Source organism: Melospiza georgiana, chromosome 4 (assembly GCF_028018845.1).
Source record: "Melospiza georgiana isolate bMelGeo1 chromosome 4, bMelGeo1.pri, whole genome shotgun sequence".
In the NCBI taxonomy this organism is placed as follows: Eukaryota; Metazoa; Chordata; class Aves; order Passeriformes; family Passerellidae; genus Melospiza; species Melospiza georgiana.
The window spans coordinates 59323030-59336207 of NC_080433.1; the positions used below are offsets into that span (position 1 = coordinate 59323030).

Here is a 13178-nt window from a genome sequence, read left to right on the forward strand (position 1 = left end):
AAACAGTACATTGACACAGTGCTTCTAATGATTTTATATAATATTATTTTTCCTTTTTTTTTTTACTGTGAGCTTCATAACTTTTCCAAAGATGCCTGGAAAATGAAGGAGGCTAAGAAAACTACCTTACCTCTGTTAAGATGCTGTCTGAACCAGCACATTAAATCATAATAGGTTCTATATTTGACAATTTGCATTCATTGCCATGACACCAAATCTAATTTTGTGATCAGTTTGGGTAAGGACCTCTCTGCCACTGACTGACCTCCCATCAGCTGTCCACTGCTAAAGCAAACACAAGTCAGTGTTACTCTACATAATTCTCAAAAGTGTAAGATAACAGTATATGGAAGCTAAACAATCTACCCACTCTCCTTTGTGATAGCACATCTGAACAAAGGGATATATTTTGAAAAGACTCCTCAGGACCATTTATTTAATGACTTATACTTTATTAGTCCTGTACATTTCTGGATGTTTTACTCAAGAGAAAAAATTTCAAAACACAGTTAAAATTTCTTAAGAAGTAATATCATCATGATGCTAAAGAGCCTTTAGAGAGACCAGTATTTTTACTGTATAATTTCTCATAAAACATTTTGTCCTTCCCCATTATCTGTATTTTTGGTATGTTTTCTTTGCCAACAGAAGTTAATCTGAAGGAAGTTTTTAATGGTCTAATAGCCAGAGAGAGTAATCTACAGTCTCACTTCAGAACCTTAACACAAAAAGCTGTTAACAAATGATCATAATAACAGATACAATTATTGTCATTGCTAAGTACAAGGAGCATTTTTATGTGTAGTTTCATTATCTGGTTTTCCTATGATATCTTTTTAAGTTAAACATATTTTGAAGTAAAAAGGTTATAAAAATCATAAACACCAGGCTGGGAAAAGCCACAGAGGCATTAAGTCAATCCATGGCTATTCTGTCTGAGGAACTGATAGAGCTGGACCTTTGGGATCATCAAATCTGTTGTTTGTTGTGAGCTGCATGATCATATGGATGCCATAGGTCAGGATCCACAGTAAAATTATAGATGTCACCAAGCCCATCCAAATTCCAGGAGTGAAGAAACCTGTACAGTCACTTGCATAGGAAAACTGGTTGTTTATAATGTTGAAGCCTTGAATCTGAAAATGAGAAAAGGCAGATAGAAGAGTGCAATTAAGCATAGTCCTTACATTCAGGATATATTTGGTAATTACAAAACCCCACAGCTTTTAACTATCAATCATACCCTCTGCCCATTAATAAAAGAGTGAGAACAAAATTTTCTGCAAAACAATTTTCTAGATCTCCTCTTCACCCAGGAAACTAAAGATGTATAATCCATTTCTTTGGTAAGCAGTAGGTTCCCCACTTCAGAAATTTGTATTACTTATAGAAGTAAAGTCCCAGAGGGGACATGTGGTCAGTTTTCTGCATTCTCCGTATTCTGATCAGTATTCTGTATTCACATAATCAGTATTGTCAGTATTCACTGATCATCAGCTCTATGACCACTTCAGAACCAGGAAACTCAAAGCACTCAAAAGCATGAGAGTTAGGGCTCCTCAGATCACGAGATTTGTTGAAATAGTCTGAGAGTTTTAGCTAAGATTTTCTTGACAGAGGAGATGGACAAAATTCCTAGAACCTACTTTAAAACACATCTAATAAATATGATGTTTTTTGGCTGAGAGTTAGTGAGAGTTCAGGGAGAAAAATGTTGCAAAATCTTTCTTCCTCCCTCCTTGTAATTCAAAGACTCAGAACAGAAGGAAAGGCTTGCTTTACTGAGGTATGGGATATGTGGTGTCTATTAACTTATAAAACCTATATAAACTTTTCCAGCAGTTAGAAAAGTTTGTAATATCTCTGATTTGACTGAATTCCCATTGTCTACCACTGACTGTCCTCTGACCATATTATTTTCCTCAAAAAAATCAACCAATTTGGAGATACGGTCTCTGTCTATATCCCAATTGTACAAAAATACCAACAAATTGAATGCCTTTGAGTCCAATGACTTCCTAGAAATTTTGCTCAAACCAACCAAAGGATTAGAAAACTATGAAGAAAGGGAAGACAATCCCCCCTCTACAAACATGCACATAATGACAAAGGCACTGATTCCTTTAGAAGGAAGGGAAAAAAACTGATGGAAGAAGAGGAAGGAAAGAATTAATCTGATTCATTTTGATTCATTCTTAAATAATTTTATAAAGAAAAATTAAGAATAGGGTTCTTATACATTTACAGAATCTATGAAATGGGTGTGTAAGGAAAGCACCAAATATCAAAAAGGCTCCCACTGGTAAAGAAATTACATGTTAAAAATTCCTATTTTCCATAAAATATTATCAAATAATTTTTAAACGGATTATTTTATTTAAATCACTTCTCTCACCCAGAAATAAGCACGAAAGCAGAAGATCATGGATTTCTACTTTTATGTGTTCCCACACCATGATTATTCTATGATTTACAATAAAATAAATGGAAAGCTTGAGTTTATGTATGGTAATAGAAGAGTTTGTACTCCCTAGGAAAGGTGTTGGTACAAACCAAGCAGAACTACCAGGCAACAAACACACCAGTAAACACTCTGGGTTTGTATTCAGGCATGGCTCAGGTCCCTAATGTTCATGTAATATGTGTGTTATGAGCAATGTCTGTACCTTCCAGAATGGTGATTAATTAAACTGTGAGGAACTAAAGGCTCTTTAGATAATGTGGAGGTGAAGACAATTTTAGCAATTCAACCTTTCAGAAGAATCTTTCCAAGCCAAATCATGGTAGCTAACTCACAAAGACTGTCTGCTTTCACCAAAGGTACTGAGACTTCTGATTAAAGCAGGATTAGTGAACACAAGCTGCAGGGCTGGACAACTATTTGCACAGCTTTAGAGAATACCTGACTGCAAAAGCCTTTGCTTGTTAAGCCACTACTTTGACCACAAGTGAGAATGTGAATAGGAGTTGTGAAATGTAGCCTGAAAGACTTATTTACAATAAAAATGGACAGAAAGTGATGATTCATGTCATTTTTGTTCAAAAAAATGGATTGAAATTCTGGAAAACAATACACATTTCCTACCACATTTACAAGGGTAGGAAGTACTTAACAGGTATATTCAGTTTAGAGGGGCTTTGCCACTCCTGATTTAGAGCCAGAAATACTGAAATTTATTATTTCAGTTCTAGTGGTCTTACATATTTTTAAAACAGCATTATGCTTATTGAACCATCTAGGTGAAAGAGTCAATTGAACATTCCTAAAATGCTATGTCTACTTTTAGGGAGGAGATAGAGAATATGCTGGGTTATTTTATTGTTTTTCTAAAGTTTATCAATTCTGTGGGGGTGTTAGACATCAGGCAAAAAATGAGAATCTCAGCAGCATATATAGAAAAGTTAAAAATACTTACATGTAGTTCTCTAATATTTATGAATGCAGAAGTCTTTTGTATACAGGCCTTTGTCCAGTGGAAGTTTTGATTTTGGTGTTTAGACCAGTCATTTATCTTGATTATACAAGTCTTTATTTACTGTTAATTTTTAAATATTTTTGAATGTAGATTTCTCATCATATGGCCTATGACAAAAACTTCAAGTAAAATATGCTGGGCTTATGGCTCTTAAGTGCACACCAAACTTCTAATTTTTTAACTTTGAGATGTTTTAGCTACAAAGAATCAAAATATTCTTGACCTTGAAGTTTTTGGCAGTTTTTCATGGGTTTCAAAGTACTTCTGAACTCCGCATACTAAAGAAAAGCAGTGTTTTTGCTGGCAGCCTCCTCTTTAATTTCATTGACAAATATGAGATCCTCAGAAGCACAAAAGGTATCATGGTAGAAGAACCATTCCTGTAGCAGCAACAACAAACCAAACCCCCAGCAAACCCAGAGCAGTTTAGGTGCTCTGCAGAGGTCTGGTGACACCCTGGGCTGTGACCGTGCCTAGCCAGCATCCCTGAGAGCTTCTTTTACATGGTAGTGAGTGGGGCAGCTCCAGAACTGAAGTTAAAGGCTACACCTTTTCAACCTTGCCCAGGAACAAGCTGTGCAAGGCTCCCCTGTGCAGCTGCTATTGTCCCCCTATTGCTGTGATTCAGCTTCCAGGACCCAGCAAAGCGCAGTTGTGCCAGTTTGATTGGCACTGGATCCTAGTCTCTAACTCATTGTGTAACATCGACATGAAAATCAATGTTTCTCAGTTTCAGGAACAAGATTTTGTGCTGGCTGCAACTACTGAGCACATCCCACATGCTTTTTTCACCATGCAATAGAGTCTGGGGGTTTCTAAACCTTATGCAATAAGACTGACACAGAGATCGCCTTTCAGTATGTATCAGTGGAAGATACCTGGAAAAGTATGATCTAGGTCAGATAGAGCTTGGAAATGAGCCCAGAATGGTCACCTTCTGTTTCCTCACACCACAGAAGAATACCAGACTGGGAATTTTTGGGTTGTGTTCTATGTTTAGGATTTGATCAGAGAAAAAGCCCTTTCTCAAGAGGAACTGGAGTTTCTGTTGTCTGAACAGTGGAAGCAGCTGCGGTTCCAAATCAATAAGGAAGGTGGGAAACCACTACTTCTACTCTTGGTTAAGACCACAATGAAAGGATGCCTGCTAAGGTTGGAGCAAGGCCTATTTAAGCTTTAAGAAGGCAGCAATATCAGTGCATATAGAAACTGACAGGAAAGATAGGTGGTAAGTATATACTTTGTAATTTCATAGGTCATGTCCTTTCATATCTCTGTGATGTGAAAGCCTAACTCCAAAGAGTTTACTAGGCAAAGTACAGTTGCATGAACTACGGTGTTTACAGACCTTTACAAAAAAATAACATCATAAAGAGCCTTCACAACATTGGTATGTATTACAACATTGTTTCTCAAAAAATGGTGAGACATGTTACTGGAATTTGTGGAAAATAAATCTAAGCACCAATGCTCTCTCTGTGAGATTTCCATTGCTTAAGCAGAAGTGTCAAGTCTGGAGCCAGATTATTGAGATTTGGTTTGTTATCAAAATTATAAATACAATTATATCAGCATTTTTATCCAGTTATTGTGGGGTTAGTTCATGTTTGACAAATGGAGTACAGTTTGGAATTATTCCTATTATTTTAATGATCTCTTCCATCAAAGAGATCCCTTAGTGAAATATTGTTTTAAAATATAAATGTTGTTATGCTTCTCTTAAGTCAGCAGCAAAACTCAAAGTAGTAAAAGTGAAATCATCTATACCTCACAGATGTAGTCTTAACTACTACTAAATAAGCAGAAAAGCTATGTGTCATCCAAAAAAAGCCATCTGCTTTCCTTCTGGGTCATGCAGGAACTAGTACCATTCCAGATTGAAGTCCATGGCAAACCTCCCTTTAAATCTACTTGCACTGGGCTTTGTTTCTCTCTGCAGGAGTACAGACAGTCCATGTCTCCAAAAACAGCAGCCACACTAAGCTGTACTTTCCTACGTAAACAAAGCACCAAGAAATCAAACAAAAACAAAGTAAGCAGCATAAAGCCACCCACCTAAGAGGCCCCTGTTTCCAAGAGCAGCCCAATTCATTAAACAGGCATGAGGACTTAGCCATTCTTTGCCTGATTAGACACATTTGGTTTAATTGGGTTTTCTTTCTGTGGACAACTTCATAGTTTTGTTTTTCAAAGCTGCACTTTCATGTTTTCCTTGTTCAGCAACTGGCGTCTTGTTTACCCCCCTACTGAATAGCTCACCTAGGGGAACAGCTTTTCTTTTATGTTTTCCCTCTGGCTGGAATGAAAGTAAGGGCATTATGAATGTGTGTCATTCACCACCTACAATAGCAAGTAATAGTACTTGGAGTTATCTCTGAAATGGCAAAGCATACTCACTTGCAAATTGGAAAGGAAAACGTCCCAATTTTTTGCCTCACTGGTGGATGGATCTCTATCCAGCCTTGCAGGATAGAGATTGCTTGTTCCCACCATCTGACAATGAAATGAATACTCTGCAGGGGTAGAGAGGCCAGAAACAATAAATTTAGCTAACTTGTCTCCATCTTGTACAATCTCAACTGAATCTAAAGTGGACCATCTTCTAGCCGAGACTTCATAGAACTTGTTGGTCATTAAAAACCTAGGAATACAAGAGAGGACAAAAAGTCAACAGGTTAGAAGGAAAATATTAATATATATTTGATAAAGTAACAGATAAAGGCTCACTCTTGCTGGCTGCAAACATCACAGCTGATGATGACATGGGCTCCCATGCCATTAAGATTGTTTCAAGTGAAGAAGTTCTGTAAATGTGTTTATTCCTTACAGTTTCACCTCACAAGCACAGCTTTCTATAACTGCAGCAGGCAAGAAGCAAATGCAGTTTCATTCTTCAAGGGCCTCTGCCAGTGCTGTGTTTCATCAGTTACCAACAGTTTATAATAAATGGAGGCGAAGCTGAGAAAGTGTCAGTAAGACTGCAGTGGCTCTGAATAAACATTCTATGGGATTTTTGGAAAATTGTTTTTCTGATAGCTATGGGCATGATAGCCATTCTATTTTTTCATTGCAATTCTTTCTTGGCTCAAATGCCTAAATGGCCATTTCCTTTGCAAAGGTCTGAATTTGGTGTAGAAGACAGAGCTTTCTCTCACTGGTGAGTCAGGAGGGATTGTCAGATCTAGTTTCACAATTTGAAGTAGGCTAGGTACAAAAAACTATTTTATAATTTTGAAAGCATCTGTGTATGTGTAGTATTGCAGCAGTTTATAGTGATGGAATTTATGTTACTACCAATGCAGTCTGAACAGCTCCCAGCAGACATAAATGAGAACATCCAGAAGTACATTCTGATCCTTTACAGATCAGGACTATGTGCTACTCTTTACCAGTTTTTAGAAGCTACTTTTAGGCATTCAAGCTATTTCATAAGGAAATTATAAGCCTTTACCATTACTGTACATTGTTTGATAATTTAACCCTACTTGGTCTATGCATGTGTATTTCTACATAGTTTGCTGATGATTTATTTTGATTATTGGTAACCACAAAAGATTTAGAAGAGAAATCTATTTATCAATAAATAAGACTTGCTACAAAATGAAACATTCCAATATGTTTATCCACAATGAGTGACACTGTATTTTCACTTTAAAATTTGAAGTAATAACTTAGATGCAATTATGATTGGTTTGAAAAAAAAAAGAATAATCACTTTAAAAGAGGCACAACATAAACTATTTTATATTCTGTATGGTATATGTATATAGAGAAAATATTCTCTCTGTAGAGTATCGCTTGTTTGTACAAATTAGTTACTTTCAATACTGTCATCCACACAGCATAAAATCTAACCAAAAATTATGCTTTTAAAAAATATTTATTAATAATCAGTGGCTTTTGATTCAGGTAAGTTCAGAAAGCATCAGTGCAAGCATCAGTGAAAAAGAAAAAAAAAAAGAATCCTATCCAGTCCACATTTATAGATATATATAGAAAATGTTCTATTCTTATGCAGTTACAAAATTAAATTCTTGCTAGAAGAATCTTTTCCTGATGTACAGTACAATCTGAACAGAATTGCCCCAGTAGCAACGCTATAGGCACTATATTAGCACTAAACTGTGTTTATAACTTGCTGAAAGCCAGTTATAAACACAGAGAAGATTACTTAAATGTTTATGACAACCACAGAGCCTGGGTGTGGTCTGTACTTTTGCTGATAAGATGAGAAAAGTGGTAAAGAAGGAAATTCCTTTTTAGCTGACCTTAAGAACAAAAAGTTTTATAAGGCCATGCATGTGAGTACAGTCTAAAATGACTTTGAAGGGAATGCTGTCTCTTCATATTACACCAAAGACTAAAATGTTACTTGTGTTACTTGCAGACTTATGAGAATTAACATTCTAATTGGTTAACTAGTTGATCACAGTTAACTTAGTAATGAAGGCTGTTATCCTTAGCATTTTTCCAAACTAACAGTGAATAACCTCCAACAATCACACACTTAACTGACAATGGATGTAAACAGAGTTCATTTAACTACAAGAAAAAAAGGCATTCAAAAACCAAAAATCTATAGAATTACTTAATTTAGTTTAACATTTTCTCAAATGCGTAGATAGCAAATAGAGCACATTATAGCAAATTAATCATACAGAGCAGAGAGAGAACAAAGGTTTTATCTGCAGAACTGAAAGTACCTTGGCTTCTTAAGGAAATGTTACATTTGTGTTAAACATTAGAGACAATTACGTACATTAGAGACATTATGTACTTTATGTATGGTGGCACAAAAAATTCCTGGTCATGGGCCAGGCTCCCTTTGTGCCAGATAACTGTATGAACTCTGAATGCCACCACCACTGATCGTGTCTCCTGTGGCCAATCATTACAAGCAGAGGTATTTCTGAAGTGGGAGGTAGCTAGAATTACTGTTTCAAATATTCAAAGAGAAATACAACAGTTAAGCAGAAGACTTTAAAACATGTTTTTTGGGTAGGCTCTATTCTGTTCTATACATGGAGCAACAAGAGCAGTCAAGTATGTATCAATGTAAGTTTGGAATACTAATGTTGTGCACTCCCATTCACTTTGACACTTTTTCCCAGAGAAAAGGAGGGACAAGTGCTTGAACAGTTGGATCAGTTCATGAGAGAACTGAGATCTTGCTTCTTCCAGCCAAGGACTACTGCCCACAGCTCCCACCCCTGCTGCAGCAGCAGCTTGCTCTCCTCGCACAACCACAACAACACCCTGCAGGCACTCCCTTCCAGCTCATCTCCAGGGCAAGTGCAAGAGGATGAGTGAGACTGTGGCTCCAGAGAGAGCGAGGGAGGTGCCAGCTGTGAGTGTGTGCACAGGATGAAGCAGCAGTGCAGCTGTCAGTGCAGGTGGGATGTGACCAGCTGCTCTGCACGTGGGCATAGACTGGTGTGGATAAGGAGGCAGCCTCTGGATCCTGCTCATGCCACTGAAGCTAGAACAGACTTTATTGAAGAATAAACTGAGCTACTTGAACATGGTCCTCTCTGGAGTCACTTTCAAGAAATGCTATCCTACACTTAGTAAAAGGCCTTTACAGAGGCAAAAAAGTGCAGTCATGGCTCTCAGCTCTGTTCCTTCCACCTCTCTGCCCAGCTTGTATCCTGTTTGTTAAGGCAGACCATGATCTTAGCAAGGTGTAATCTTGAAAGAGAAATCAAATAAAAATGAACCAGAGGGGAAAACAGAGGTTGCAACATATCTCCATGGATTTTAGAAGCTCTGACAAGAGACATGCTGAGATACACAAGATGAAAAAAGTGTTAGCAAATCATGAAAAAAGTCAATGGCTTGTTCTGGTTCTGTTCCATGAATCTCATTATTTGCATTATATAGCATGCACTGCTATATTATGGTAGCTAACAGAAGCCTAAAATGACAGCATTGTCCCATCAAGTGACAATCCAACAGGAAACTAAAAATTATCAAGTGAGTCATTAGAACTATTGCTAATTTATAAAGGCTCTGAGGTGTTCTGGGTTGATACCAGCCAGCAGCCAAGTGCACATTCAGCTGTTTGCTCACTCCCCATGTTCAACAGGACAGGAGGGAAAATAGAAAGAGCAAAAATGAGGAAACTTGTGGGTCAAGATGAAGACAGCTTAGTAAGTTAAGGGGAGAGGGGAAGAAAGCAGTACAGAGACAGTCAGTCTCTATCTCCCACATACAGGCCAAGGCATAGTGAAGGCCCAAGAAAAGGTTACCCTGGCAGCTGCTCCCTATATTCTTCCTCTATTCCATTTTGTATTTCTAAGCACCTGTGTCATAAATAAAATGATCAATTTAGACATATTTGTGTTTATTTGCCCTGAAGGTCTATTAAAAACCTGGATCACACATAGCCCAATGGAATAAATCAAATTCTCCTGCAAAACACAGCCAGCCTGTGCTTATTTACTTGGCATGAAAACATCCAGGACCTTACCTGAGCTCTCTTTTCAAGTCCTCACCTATTGTAGAGCCTGAGTTTCTTATTCCAGCTTCAAGGGCTGTTTATGCATTTTGGTATTTAGCTATAATGTGTTCAAGCAGAGGCACAGGTCAAGAAAGACTTTGTGAATATTTCTGCCTCTACTGTAAACAGGCTCAAAAGATATAATTTTTTTTTCCTGAAAAAGAAAGAAAATATGAACCATTCACCTTTTGTACTGGCATTTTCGTTTAAATTACAGTTTGTCTGCAGAGTTGCTTCAAATTTCTTCTCTCCTGATGCAACTCAGATTCATGACTGCATTAAATTTTTCATCCAATAATTAATAAAAATGAAAAGTTTTTAACAAACAGATTACTAAACATAATTCTAAATAATCTTCACTAAATCCATGTGTGCACTAACATCACATTTGATCTTCTGCGAGCTGCAGAAAAGAAAATCTAAGATAAACTGCCAAAGGATTTTGTTTCTATAGTACTGTCTCAAGGTTTGAAATTTGCCATTGTACAGTTAAGTGAAGCTTGTTGACTACTAAAGGAAACAACACCTTTAAGACCTAGCTGTAAACTAGTTCTGAAGCACAGTGTCATGCTCCATAGGATGCTTTGTGATTTGTACTATTTTTTTGGAACTGTAATTTTGCTAGAAAAGATGATATGCTGAGGATAGCCATATTCAGGACAAATGCAGGAAACAGCCACACTCATTCACACAGAAAGAGATTACAGCAGACCAGCTAAGACTTGTGCTGGGATGTGCAAAGATGAAGAATGAGAATCAGAGCAGGGTTTTGGAGGGCCTGTCTCTATCAGAGTGGGAGAGGAGCTCTAAAGAGCAGACAGAAGAGCATCAGGGCAGCACCAGAGAAAATTATATTCTGGGACTTGTAGTGAAAGGAAAAACACAGCTTGGGTAGTCTTGGTTTGAGATCAGTACCTTTAAATGGGATCCAAGGAAAGTATTTTTTTAATTCGCCATGGTGTTTAGGGAAATACATGTCTCTTTGATAACTTACATGACAGACCAAGGCATGCTTGACACCATCACCAAGGACAAGTCCTAGGGATCCTATACACAGCTAATTTCAATACCCAAAAAAGTAAAAATACTGTACTAACAGCAACCTTATCTGTACAGTATGTTCTCTTACAAAGCTCTAGCTGGTTGAGGGAGAAAGGAGATACATGTCTGGTCTTTTGCCACCTGCCATGATCTCTAATACTAAATACAAGTGTCTCTATGCACTCTGAACACCACTCCAAACACATCACTGATTCTCCTCAGGACAAGTTCTTTTGGGACCATTGTACCTTAACACAGAATGTCTCTCTTGCCATGGTAGGAGAAATTTGGTCTTGTCACCATCCGTGGAGTAAAGACTTTAAAACTTTTTGCACCCCTCATTAGCCACAAGCTAGCACTAACAGAGTGCACTGGCAACCCACATTAGGACTCAATACAGCCCTGGCCATGCAGGTAGACTTCAGCCCCTCAAAGTTTTTACAAATCACAGTTAGAGTTACCTGAGAGGACTGTGGAACAATCCTACTAGTAAAACAGGAAGCTGCATATACCAGTACCTTATAGTATGGATGTTTGCCTACAATATTGTTTTATTTTTTTCAGGACTTTACCTGAGAATAAAAATATATTTCCTGTATAAAGACTGTACTGTTGTTTTTCTGCATCATGACTCCTCAGAAGAGAAAGAAAATAATAAATTAAAAAATATTTTCATTTAACTTTTCCCCTTTTTTTGTTCCTAGTTCATTAACAGACATTGTAAACCACAAAAGATCTATTTAAAAGAAATCCTACATTACCTTATCTCTAGGCTGCTGATTCCATTCACTGGTCTTGTGTATTTTAATGACAGTCTAAGAATAAGAAACAGATTTTTAATGTTAGAGTAGTCAGCTTTAATTAGATCATTGTGACATTTCAATTTGAGGGATATATTGTAAATCAGTAGGCAATTACAAAAGTCATATAGCAAAGGTTCAGTACATAGAAAAACATTACTAAATATTTCTAGGGTTTTATTTACCCAAGAGCAGGTGCTTCAAAGTAAAGGAAAATAGAGATCTTGTTTCATTAATGTACTTCTAGCTGAGTTACTACCTCGTAACTGGCAATACTCCCCTTTGAGGGAATGAAATTATAGTCTCATTAATGTCAGTGGAGATTTTTGTGATTGTGAGATCAGGCACAGGGAAACCTGTTTGGGCCAAATACAAACAAACAAGGAAGTGGGGAACATAAGAAGAAAAAAATTGTGAAAATAACTGGCCTCATCTGAACAGTTTTTGTGGTCTTGATTTAACTTCTTTGTTCTAAAAATACTTTTTTTTAAAGTTTTGGATGCTTTAGAAGCAAACAATTAAAATAGCACTGATTTGACATAATATTTCTGAAATTTTTCTGAATTACATGTATTATGATATGAAATTTCTTATGCTACTCACGTTGTGTTGCTGTCTGTGCACTCAGAGGCAGAAATATCCACATTCTGTGCTAAAAATGTTGCGTTTGTCAAATCTATTAAAACTGAATTGTTGGCTTTGAGGCTGAAATTACTAGCATAAAAAAGGATGCATGTATCATTTCCAATGGTTACATTCAGAGGAGGATATGATGAACTTTCTTCTTCCTCAGTAGCCATTAATTGTCGTCTTAATTCTGCCACCACATCAGTTCTTCTAGAAATCTGGAATACCAACACATTAACAATTCATCCATTTGTAAGAGTCATTTCAGTTGAAAACAGACTTCACCATTCTGTACCATGAGCACCTGTTCTCCTTAAATCCTCCATCAACCTCAATAGTTGTTACTGTCTGTCTATTTAACTGCTGGTGTGGAGGCTAATGAGGCTCCCAAGGTCCACATGTGAAAATAAGCACCAGTGATACTGGGCAAATGAATGTAAAACAATGTTGGTAGTGTTGCCTTAAGATAGTAGCATTCATTTGTGCTAACAGATAGAAGAATTTTTTTCCCAGAAAAAATATTGAAAGAAATTAGGGTTTTTTTCTGCAATAACATCATGAGAAAATTTCAACTTGCTAGTTCAGGGACACCCTCCCCTTAAGTAACAGTAACCATTTTTGCAGTCTTCATTTTAACAAGCATGAGAGCAGTCTACTAAGCCACAGCAAGCTTATTTTTAGACTCTTCTGATGGCTTCTGGAAAAAGAAGACCTTCACTCATTTGGCTGATGTGG

General features: G+C 37.1%; 1 protein-coding gene across 1 annotated transcript in view; it reads right to left on the reverse strand.

Annotated features, from left to right (window-relative positions):
* Positions 1–431: 431 nt before the first annotated feature.
* IQUB (IQ motif and ubiquitin domain containing) overlaps positions 432–13178 on the reverse strand; it is a 73879-nt gene continuing 61132 nt past the window's right edge. Inside the window, exons 7-10 of the mRNA XM_058022553.1 lie at positions 12420–12661; positions 11778–11831; positions 5874–6117; positions 432–1136 (exon numbers count right to left, since the gene is read on the reverse strand). Of these exons, the coding sequence (XP_057878536.1) occupies positions 927–1136; positions 5874–6117; positions 11778–11831; positions 12420–12661 (750 nt within the window). The 3' untranslated portion in view covers positions 432–926. The remainder of the gene's footprint in view (positions 1137–5873; positions 6118–11777; positions 11832–12419; positions 12662–13178) is intronic.